Here is a 12250-nt window from a genome sequence, read left to right on the forward strand (position 1 = left end):
AACCGGCAGTCTTCACTGCTTCCTGTTCCTGTGCCCCTGTTGTTCTGCCTCCTCTTTAACTGTGAGGTCTCTTCCCTCATTCCCTCTGTCCAGCTCCACTCAGCAATCTGTAAATGTCCCATATAAAAAAATCTGACCCCTTTCCTCCATTCCCAGAACAGTCTCCACAAATCCCATTCCGTTCTCTGACATGGTACAGCAGTAACTACCAGGCCTCTCCTTCCCACCAGACTGTACCCTTTCCTGTCTTATCGTTGTGAGCCCAATATCTAACATGGTTTGTCACCCCAAAGGATGGTCACACTTAGTCACTGAATGAATGAAGGTTAAAAGTTAAGTAGCATTGGGCATATTAAGTTTCCCACTTTAGAACACCACCAAGTAAAGCCGACTATGTTAAGAGAATTCCCACGGTGGATAAGATCTGTGATTTGCTGCCTGGCTTTTATGAGAGACAGGAGGCTGTCTCCACACATTCCTTCCTACTTGCCCAGTGGCACTGACTCTTCACATAGCTTTCTATACTATACGACCATCACCATGGATGGACCTGAATCAGCTAACTCTTTTTATCAGTCAGATTTCCTAAAAAGATGGCCCAGGGTTGAATGTCATCTGAAAAGATAATAATTGAAGCCGGGCGGTGGTGGCGCACGCCTTTAATCCCAGCACTCGGGAGGCAGAGGCAGGCGGATCTCTGTGAGTTCGAGGCCAGCCTGGTCTACAAGAGCTAGTTCCAGGACAGGAACCAAAAAGCTACAGAGAAACCCTGAAAAAAAAAAAATTGAGGCTCAGAACTGGTAGCAGTTGCTATTGTGGAGGACCCAGGTTTGAGTCCCAGTACACACACGGTGACTCCCAACCAACTGCAATACCAGGTCTAGGGATTCCAGTGTGCTCTCTTCTGACCCAAGTGAGCAGGGACACAGTATATATTACATACACAAATGCAAAACACTCATGCACACAAAATAAAATAAATAAATCTTTAAAGAGATATAAGAATTGTGTGACTTACTGAACACATCTCCCCGGGGTTTCTGAGGATCTGTCTGGAGCCCACTGTCAGCCGTAGTCATTTGAGGAGATGTCCTGGTGTCAGGAGCTACAGTCGTCAGTGTGGTGGGTGGCCTTTCTGGGGTTGGTGGTGGAGGCGGAGTGGTTCTGAGCTCTGTTGGCAGCGGGGGTGGAGGTGGTGGAGTAGGCTGTGGTGTTGGGTTTGGTGTAGGTCTTGTTGTTGGCTTAAGAGTGGGCCAACTGGTGATGACAGGAGGAATATATGGTGTCCTCAGGGGCCATCTAGTACTCCCAGCATCAGGAATCCGATTAGCATGTCCGCCATCACCCTTTGAGATTGTACCGTTTCTCTCTGGCCCGTGAACTGGACCTGAAGGCTCAATCATGACTTTGGGGATATCTGAAAAAAAACAAATCCAAAGATTAAATTAATATGAAAATATTTCTCTCTTAAAAAAAGTGCAACGGGAAACTGCGAACGAAACACATGCACAGAAACACCTCATGCTAACGAGTCCTATTTTTCCATTCACGTTATTCTTTTCTATAAGAAGCCACAGGATTTTCTGATAAAAAATGTGTGTGCTTTAGAACACACGAAAAAATATATTGGTGTTTCTGTAATGAATATGCATTACTGAAGCACAAAAATGTTTTCAACATTTACAAAGCAGTAGCAACAGAATGTTTCTCCCCAAATGTGGAAAGATTACATTTTTGTGAGAAACACCGTCTGTGCTGTGTTCCCCTCCTGCATGTGTGTTATGCAACTGTGTTTCAAACTCTACGAACTAGGCAGATACTGCCTCACCTACGCCTTAGATGTATTCAACTTGTGCAAAAAAATGAGTCTTATAACTGGCTTTTCCTCACATTTGCTAATTTATATTTGCTTTCTAAAAATAGATTTTCAAAATTAAAAAATCATCTGCATATTTCCCATTGATAATCTTCACCAAAAAGAATCAATATTTAATCTGCCTGGAATGATAATATTCCAGAGTAGGAATGACTTCACAATACTTCAAAAGCCCTTTAATCCACAGAATTTTATGCCCTGTGGTTTTTCAGTAAATGTTCTACTCAGGAAAAATTTAAAAGTTATCTAGTGTTATATGAAATGTGCAATACATTATGACCTCCGGTTTGTTGGACTTACATCTTCAGGAGCTTGCATTTCGCATGTTTGTCTAGTAACCTACGACTCCAGAGAAAACCTAAGAGCCAGGCGGTTTTAAATGTAGGGAAAATAAATACCGGAATTATTTCCAGTAGAAAACAAACACGCAGACTACATCCCAATTATCATAATGCAATACTAACAGTGGATGTTTATTGCAGATTCAACAAGCTCCAGTGCCTAAGGTGGAGCCCATCCTTTCTTTCTATAGCTGAAAGGAAGCAACTCCCAGACTGTACTCGGGACATTCTACGGCTCTGAATGCTAGTTATAGGATAGGTTGATATTCGTAGGTATGAAAACCATGTCTTCAATGACTGTTATCTCCCTCATCTTCTTCAGCAATGGCCTTCACCAACCCCATACTTCCTGAAGACGTGAGCAGGGCAGGATTTACTCACACACACAGTGCCGTCCGTCGCCCTCGTAGCCATCTTTGCATTTACACTTGTAGGACCCGTGGACATTGTAACATCGGGCAGAGCTGCTGCACTGGTGCTGCCCCAGGGCACACTCGTCGATGTCTGCATGGGGGCAGAAAAGCAAGTGGAGGGACACGTGACAACACGGAAACCACGTGGGACAGAGGTCCACGTAAAACAGCGATGGTGAACAGAGGAGACACGGTACACATGGCTCCAGAATGGCGGGTGGGGGAGGTAGACATTGCTCATTTAATGCCAGTATCCCCCCCCCCGCCCCCGCCCCCGCCCCCGTCCCAGCAATCCAGTTATCACCACAGCTGGAGACTTCTCAATGCTACCAGCAGAAAGCTTACACAGGAACGGGACAGTTCCATTACCGTGACACTGGTATTTGCCTCCAATGTACATGAGGTCGAAACCAGTGTGGCACTTGCAGATGTAACTCCCAAAGGTGTTGGCGCACTGCCTAAATCGAGGGCAGGAGACTCTTCCAGTAGCGCATTCATCAATATCTAGAAACGTAAGTCAATTGCATCTTAGGAAGGGCAAACACAGGCAGGTCACCGTAATGGTATCCCCCAGCTACCCCCCCCCCCCAACACACACACCAAGCTCTTCTTCCCTCACACACGGCATCGGCAGATACTCTGCTGTGTCTACTTAGCTGCTTGAACTAGAAGCATGCATGCTAAACCTTTCGCCAAACAGGTTCGGTAAAACGTCCTGCTCTACCTACAGAAAACGACTGGAACCAGTCTCGCTCCCTCCACCAGCCCATTCATGCCCACCACCTCCTGCTCTAGACCGAGACAGGAAGTCATGAAATTGGACATCTTGCAGCCACTCTTATCTCCTCCAAACAACTTCACCTCTCGGCAGGTTCTTTAATTTTTTAAAATTATTTTCTATTATGACTGTTCCGACTGTGTATACATATGGGTACCATGTGCATGTCTGGCGCCAGTTAGGTCCCCCAGAACTGGAGTTTCAGATGGTTGTGAGCTGTACTGTGAGTGCTCTTAGTTATCTGCCTCTCCAGCCCCTAGGTGGTGGATTCTTTATACACTTAATGGCCCAGGACTAACTTTAGAACTTCCCTAATGATTATTAATAATTATTCCCTAATTATTATTCCCGCATGATTATTTTCTAAGAAGGACCCTTCCGGGCTTTGTTTCTCTAGATACCTTATTTTAGTTCTTTTCCTAACTAACATAGCTAGTGTGTGGCTCAGTCAGCTTCAGAAAGTCCAAACTCCACCTAATCTGTACTGCCATCTCAATATTCTAGAACAGTGCTAAGCCCTGTAGTCCAACACGTGTACTAGAGTAGATTTAGTGAGCCGTTCAGCGCCACGGCTCCCTTCCCTCTGGATTACAAAAACCGAGATCCAGTTGTCCTGAACACAGTGCTCTGCTGGACTTCACTGTTTGTACACACTTGGTTTCCCCTGTGTGGTGCTTCCTCCTGTCCTTCAGGTTTCAAAAGCAAGACTGTGTTGACCGGTTCACAGCTCCATATCTGACTAAGTAAAACTGCCTTCTTCTCCTATGTATTCAATCCTAACCATCTACTGGCAGATGCTTGATGACCGCACTCACCCACACAGGTCCTCCCATCGGGAGCTAGCTGCAGGCCAGGGGAAGGACACTGGCACCGGATTTGTCCTTTGACCACATCACAGCCGTACTGACAGTTTGCCATGGAACACGAATGAGCACCTGGAAAGAGAGTGACTGGCTGTCTCCGAGAGGCAGAAAGCACCTGTAACATAAGCACTTGTTTTCACGCGTCCTGCAATTGGGGGCACTGATTCAACACTGGGGAGTCAATTAACCACCATTCTAAGAAGGGTGTAGCAGGGGTGAAGGATGACCTCCGAAGCGGGATGATTGACAAGTGGCCCTGCCCATCATCACCTGGAGAAGCCCTTTAATGTTTTAAAAGGATCGGCAGGCAGGGAGAGAGCTTTCTCTGACCTGTATCATTAAGTTAGAACCGAGATTACTCGAGTTAAATGCAAATAGTAACCAAAATATATAATTAACTGTCTCAATTACACATTAAAATTCTTTGTAGGAAAAAGAAGATTTCCTAGTGAGCCCCACAACGTTAAGGGACTCTGGAATCATTGTCAAATGCAATTAGAGATCTACTTTCATCAAACAAAAGTTCCAGTGATGTCTGTATAGAGCTAAATAAAATTAGCTACTATTGTTCTTATGTAAAATTCATCTTAGTTAATCGGTAATTAGGCAAAAATAAAAATCAGGTCGCTGCTTGTTGATTAGCATAGAAAATTCAAGTTATTCGATTTTCACCCGACAGAGAATTTGAGGGAAATGTCCATTTTAAAAACACAACCAAGTGATAACAGGACACATCATACCATTCTCTTATAAAGATGCATACATGTAAGATTGACCCTCTGAGGCCTGGGGATGCACTCAGTTGCTAGAATGCGTGTCTAGCATGCATGAAGAGTCTAACTCTAACACCTCATAAAGGCAATCGTGGCCGTGCTCGCCTGTAATCTCAGCACTCAGGAGGTGGAGGAAGGAAGATTAGCCATTCAAGGTCACTATCAGCTGTATAGCAAGTTGGAGGCTACAGTAGGATACATGAGACCCTATTTTAAAAAAAAAAAAAACCTCAATTTTTCTGATGTTATATTCATCTTCACTTAAAGCAGTTTTTCTTCTTACATATTTCTTAAATTATCCTACGATTTATTATCAAGAATTATAAAAACAAACTTGGAGCTATTTATGAACAGAGGCGATGGATTCTCTCTAAGCAATGTCTCAGTCATCATCAATAGTCTTTGACCTGGAATGGTTCTTCTATACCCAGGGAGAACACTGAGAAAAGCATTAGAAGATGTGGTTCTTGCTCTAGACCCACTTATAAGCCCACCGATGCTGGCCTGCGCAGTAAGAGAATGTCGTGTCTATAAACATGCACCTCTCCTTTTGATCCTCAGTTCCTCAGGCATGCATACAAACACAGGCACACATCCTGTCCAGTGGGGATGAAGAGGCAGGCTACCAAAGCATGTCAGAAATCAAGCCTAGGGCACTTAGGAAACAGCTAGGATTCTTGACATACTTGAGCAGGACCCGTCTGGCATAAGCATGTATCCGTTGAGACAATAGCACTTGTAGCTGCCGAACGTGTTCATGCACCTGTGCTTGCAGGGCCTCGGCTTCAGGCCGCACTCGTTCAAATCTGCAAAGAATGGGGATCAAAACAGAAAAATCACAAAACTCAGCAATGATGCGAAATGTTGAAAATGCTTCTCAATGTGGAAGCTAAGAGGGGAAAAGGGTCGTGACAGTGAAATCATCACTTCCACAGCACATAAAGCCTGTGTGTACCATCTTAACATGAGCATCACACTAGGAGCAGCCAGATGTTGCTGGGACCATTATGGACCTCTGATTCTCTGTGCCTGTCTGTAACCTCCACAAAGAGCAGCACCCTTGACCCAAGGGTGGCGGTGCTCTATTCTCTGGCTGCCATTAAGCTTCAACTACCTGTGGCCCTGCTATTAGACACTTGTGATAACGGATTCTGCTCAAGAGGATACCACATGACACTTTACACTCCATAGACAGCGTGCAAATATTAAAACATTAGAATGATTCGAACTTCTCAAGGACAGCTATGTTTCAGAGGGGAAAAACACCACATGGATCCGACAGATCGTTACCATGACTTTTCATTGTTCAGTTTGATAGGTTCTGTACTGACCTTGGATTAGAGAAAATTTAGCTTCCTATTTTACTAATCCATTCAAATCACAAAACAAGTATTAAAGCCTCCCAATAAAATTTCATCCATTTGGCAGTTAAGAAGAGCCCGTGGAAAACACTAAGGGACAAAAACATCATTATGTATTTTATGTTTACTGCTTTAAATATCAATGCGAAATTAATGAATTCCACGATATAAAAGTTTTCCAGCACAAATTGAAAACTGCCTCAAGTCAACATAAAATTCAAAATGACTTAAAACACTGAAATAGTAATGCCCATAGCATAGACCTCATTAAAAAGAAATGTGAACATATATTTATTTTGTCTGGAAACAACAGCAGAAATCTTTTATTAGCATAATTTAATTATCAATCTATCTATGTTACTGAATAAAAATACAGATAATATGTCTAGCTTTAAAGTTGTTTCCAAATCTAATCAAAATTACATCTGACCTGCCCATTTACAGGAGGTCTGCAGTATTTCACTGAGGCATCCAGTTGCATTACACTTTAAAGTCACCAAATAAATAAAACATCTAAGAATATTTTCACATCTTACTGATTTTCCAACTTGGTCTTTTTTTCTCCCCTTACTACAAGGTAAGCACATCGCCAGCTGGGCAGTCTGGAGAGGTCAGATAAACATAGCAAATACCTTTGTCATTTCCTGTGTTTTCTGCAATTCTTTGCTTTATTGTCTTTTGCCCAAAGGTTTTCAAAACAGAATCACATTAAGCATTTTTTTTTTTAAAAAAATAATCTCTCTGTGCTCATAGAAGATAGATACTTTGTAGATTATTCTTTCAAAAACGTTGACCCCCCCCCCCACCTCTGTTGAGTGAAGCAAGAATGCGTAGGACGGCCTGAGGCCAAATTCTAATCTCTGTTCATACTCTTCTAGCTTGTATTTGAAATTTTAATACACATTTGAGTCAGGGAACTCTTTCTCATCTTCCAGAAGTTTGCCAGCATCCTTCACATCACTCCCGTAGAGTCACCCGGGCCTTGATGAGTCCCGGGAGGAAGGTACTTAAATCTGAGTTTTCTGTAAGAGAGAATCTTTCCTTTTCCTGTGCTCAAGGCAGGTAACAAATCAGTGCCTCAAATGAAGTGTCGGATTTGATTCTGCATTTCAAAAGAGGGCCTCTTAAAGTATCAATTAAGACTCCCTAGTTTATTTTTAGAGAGCAACAGAAACTTCTGGAGGCTCCTTACTGGAACCAGCAGCTGTTCATAACCCTGGGCAGCTCACAAACAAGGAGTGTTGGATGCCAGTGGGAACCTCTCCAGATATTGTGTCCCTGGTTAAAGCTGATGCCCAGTGGAGGCAGCGCTTCGACAACCTGACCAAGGCTGATCCATGAGGCTTCTTAGGATGCCTTTGGGGAGCCAGGCTGGATTGCCGTGGGTTGCCAGGGATCTTAAAGACCAACTTTATCCAGATTTATCTTTTCCTTGTCATGGGGAAAGTGCTTTGTGGTTAGGAATCTTAAAACTGAACTAACAAACTGTCATAGATGTTAGAAATCTGAAAATCACTCCATGAAAAAAATAGGGAAAAGAAAACAGAGCATCCACCGGGTAAAAAGTGAAGGGAAGCAGGTTATATTACTGACTATTAGATACTATGTAACAATCTAAGCATGTGGAAAGCAACTTGAGAAGCTGCCCTAGCAGCTGTTAATGGGCTGGATGAGGCTGCCTTGACAGGTGGCTGCTGTTATGTCAAGCGTCCCTGATGACTGCCTGGCCCCATCTCCAACAGGTTTCACAGTAGTCCTTTCCCGGAGCCTCTGCAGGCATAACAGAGCAGGGTTCCAGCCACCGTTCACCAACACTGACCCCATAACAGATCCTGATGAGTAGGGAATACCAAAGCTTCTGGCATCATGTTGAAGAACCGCTTCCCTTCCATTTTCTTGAAAGTTTCTAGTCTATAGTTATCCCACCTAAGTTTTCTTTGTTGACCCAAAGCCTTACACAATTGAGTTATTCTGTGCTGCTTCTGATAAACGCGGTACTTGCATTTGTATTTTATCAAATTAAGCCAGAGATTCTTAAATGACACTTTCAAACTGTGGTAAATGTCCTTTAAAATGCACGAAAGACTCCTCCTGACTCTCACTGTCTCAAAGAAATTTAGAAGTTGACAGGCAAGTCTAATAAATAAATGCTAGTATCTTTTTAAATTCACTTTAATCTTGCCCTGGAAGCATAATAGAGATCTGCAATAAAATAACAATGAACTTAATCATGCACACATCTTCCTCTAAAGGACGCATTGTATCTCTTACATTCAAACACTTTAAATCTTATGCATATAAAGAGCATTGTCATCAGGGGCACATTTAAGCAGGTTGGTGGATTTGGGAGCTTGGAGGGGGAAGTAGAGACAAGGAGGGGAGCTGGCCCAGAACACAAATGCAAGCTGCATAGCGTCGTTATTAGACTTCAGGGCAAAGAGAGTCGGAACCTGTATTAGCATGCAGACACAGAAAGTCAGTCATAATAAGATAGCCACCGCAGTTTTACAGGAAAGCATCGTCCGTTCGCTTCAGGGTATTTGGACCGCTTTCTTTCTGATGCTTAAGTCAGATGATGTTTCAGAAACCTAACCTTTAAAACGTTATGTCACTAAAGTAAGGCCATAGGTGAATGTAGGTCAAAATAGCAACGGCCACAACTTTCTCCTAATGATGAACAATTCTAAAGCGAACACATTGTCCTGGTCCCTAGTGCAGAACACATGCAGGTTTAACACATGCCCCATCAGCAGAGCCAGTAAGAACTCTCAGACTATTTCAGTCGTCCTAAGTCCTCACGCCTGTGCGTGGGAGAAATAAAAATCTAGAACTAGAAAGTCTACCACCTGACTTGCCTATAGCTATCCCCATCACCATGAAGATGACAAGAGTTTTGGTGAGTGAGCCTCACACCAGCCCCACAGATAAGCAGGGCAGGAACTCCTTTACTGTCCCCTACTACTGAGTGTTGCCAAGGCCAGGACACTTCAAGTGGGTTTCCAATAAACAACTAATTAGAACCAGAACTGAAGCCTTTTGACATTAAACAGTGTGTGCACTGAATGAAAGGAGCCGACGTGTGGTGCGACTTCTAAACAAGCCTAAAATCCCACATCCCTGACAGTGAGAAGAAGGGCACTAAATTCCATTCAAAATCTACCGGGAAAACGTCATCCAATCCTACAGCTTAGCAGAGGCGTTTCTGATATCGCCTACATACGAAGACACCAACTATCTTTCTATCTGATTTTCGGGAAAGGTTTCCAAACTCAGAGAAGAGGAGAAAGAGCGATGATACATAATACAGTAAGAGAAGAGAGGGCGCCACGCTTTCCAAGGTACAGAGACTCAGCAACAGGTGACAATTCCCACGGCTTGCTCCACAGGCTCAGGCTGAAGGCTCGGCACTTCTGCACTGGCATTGGCAAGAGTAAGTGCAGGAAGCCGTGCGGGTGGGCGGAGCGACCACCTGAGACAATGTACGCTCACCCCTTGAAGGTACACTTGTGGCTTGATGATCCGGGGGTTGGAAAAGAGGCTGTTGACTGCCTTGGTCAAGAGGAGCTGGGTAGGAGGGCTCATCTTCACAGCAGGGAGAAGGTAATAAGAGTCAGCTTTGAACTGATGTCAGTGTTAGCCCTAAAAATCTTCACAAGTATACATTAAACAGTTACCAAGTGTCGATGGAGCTTAAAAGGACTCTTTGGCTACTTCACAAATAATTTCTAACTCTGTTTTTCCCTCTTTTTTTTTTAAAAAAAAATTCTCTTTCTGAAAACTTATGATAGTCATCTTTCTTTCCAAAGAAAAAATTCAAATTAATAATCTATCATTTTCATACCATTAAAAACCAAAATAAGACGAATGTGTGACTTTCATCAACAACAGAAGACAACAAAACCAAATAACCAACTGACCCTGTTTAGGATATTAAAGTTTAAGCGACCAATTTTAGACTTACCTTACATTGTTACATTGCTAATGATAGTTTCAAATACACCCAATTAATGCACACACATGCATTTGCATACGGATTTGACCTACATCTTAGCATGACCGATCATCATGTTTCCATTCAGAAGTAAAAACTTATGCCATAGTTGGCTCTCATCTAATTAGAGCACGCATTACAAGCTTTATGAAAAGCCATAAAGATGAAGATAATCCATGAAGAACTGTGGTCATTGCTATTTAACAAAATGCCATGAGAAGACTAGGCCCAAAGGGGAATGTCAAAAGGGCAGCCTCTCTGCTTTCTGTTTTACAACACATTCTGTTTATCGGCCACTTAACTTTCTAAATCAAAGGCACATTTGTTTCTGGGGTTGGAACTTTTAAAAAGTGAAGTTGTTGATAACACCACAGCTAGGGGGGAAGCTCTTACAATTGTGCTCAGCCAGGCAGCTGGCGTTCTGCCGTAAGTAGTAGGCCCAGATGGAATGTCTGGCTCTGTATCCTTCTCTACTGTTCTTTCCTTGGGCTCAGGAACTCAATATATGGAACAAAAACCAAGCCAAAACACTAGTAATCGATACTTATACATTGTTTCTTCTGAAATTCGAGTGAAACATGCATCCAAATGTGTATTAATTTCTACAAAGTATATGATGGCATAATATCTTTACATGCTAAAAGGAATTCCCCAGTAGGACAGCTGTAAAAAGTTTATATATAATGGTATTCTCTCTTGGATGGGGGGTGGATTTGTTCGGGTAGAGATACTTAAGGAGAAGGAAATGGGCATGGATAACCTTACTGGAGAATAACAAGGGAGAACAAATGATTAAATAAAATCTTGCCAAAATTTGAGGTAGAATTCCATCTTCTGTGAAAGGCAGCATCTTAGAGAGAAAGCTAGTGATTTCAAAATCACAACTTTATACCTGACTTTAGAGCAACAAATCCAGAAAGGACTCAGAGGGAAGAGCAAGCCACCAAGAACAACCTGAGTGTGAAGGGATCACTGAATCCAGCCAGTTGGAGGCACAGCTTGCCCTGCATTTGGGTTATCCCCGGCATCTTTCAAGCCCTGGGTCAATGTCTGTTACTCATTCAAGCTGTTATTCTATTGAGCAGCTTCCCAGGGCTGCTCCTGAAGCAGATGAGACTTGTAGCAAGAGTCTCTTACCCCAATGCCCAACTTTAATCACGTGCTAATTTCCAGTTATGTGGAACTATTTCAAATTTGCTGCTTTTTGACATTTCTTTCCTTGAGAAAAAAAAATTTGATTTCCTGCGTCTCTGAGGCACACACAATTACTACTTCTGAAAATGTGTGGGCCTCAATGAAAATAGTCAGTTAGTTTACTGTGTGGTGATTCTGCACCATCTGTTCTAGGGAGGACTACAGAGACTCCAGGCCGAGCTCACGCTTACCCAGGCCCTTCCTCCCAGATTACAAGGGGCAGGGCTCAGTGTGTGGATTCAGACTGTGTGAGATGAGATCTTCACGGAACTCTCTCATGACCAAGAGTCACTGTATGAATCGGTCATTCAGCCTGTGCTAACGGGAATCCAGAAGTCAGTGAGACTGCAGGAGGTCCTGGCTAGACAAGAGTGAGGCTTTCCCACTGGGTGTGCCAGTTTTGCAGGGACAGTGCAGTCTTGAAGACACATGAGCTCAGTTTTTTTATTTTCAAGAAATTGTGACTCTGATCTTTTTTAAAAAAATAAAAATTAACTTTTTATTTCTAGCTTTTTAACTATAGTAGTTGAAATCTGTGCGTACAATTAATTAAGAAGATGAACTTGTGTAGCTTGTGCAGAAGAGTGAAACAATCATGTCCCCGTCACAATTTTTCATTGAAAACTGGCATACCAAAGTGAATGTGGATTACGTAAGCCA

At 42.9% G+C, this 12250-nt stretch overlaps 1 protein-coding gene across 4 annotated transcripts in view; it reads right to left on the reverse strand.

Annotated features, from left to right (window-relative positions):
- Npnt (nephronectin) overlaps positions 1-12250 on the reverse strand; it is a 63887-nt gene that overhangs the window by 22225 nt on the left and 29412 nt on the right. For 2 of the 4 annotated variants that reach the window (XM_050153056.1, XM_050152964.1), the window contains 6 exons: positions 9895-9987; positions 5731-5850; positions 4224-4343; positions 3000-3134; positions 2599-2721; positions 1019-1417 (listed from right to left, as the gene is read on the reverse strand). In XM_050153056.1, the coding sequence (XP_050009013.1) occupies positions 1019-1417; positions 2599-2721; positions 3000-3134; positions 4224-4343; positions 5731-5850; positions 9895-9987 (990 nt within the window). The remainder of the gene's footprint in view (positions 1-1018; positions 1418-2598; positions 2722-2999; positions 3135-4223; positions 4344-5730; positions 5851-9894; positions 9988-12250) is intronic. The other 2 variants (XM_050153135.1, XM_050153214.1) reach the window with 1 other exon arrangement.

Source organism: Alexandromys fortis, unplaced genomic scaffold (assembly GCF_014885135.2).
Source record: "Alexandromys fortis isolate MF-2015 unplaced genomic scaffold, M_Fortis_MF-2015_v1.1 scaffold_19, whole genome shotgun sequence".
NCBI classification, from domain to species: Eukaryota; Metazoa; Chordata; class Mammalia; order Rodentia; family Cricetidae; genus Alexandromys; species Alexandromys fortis.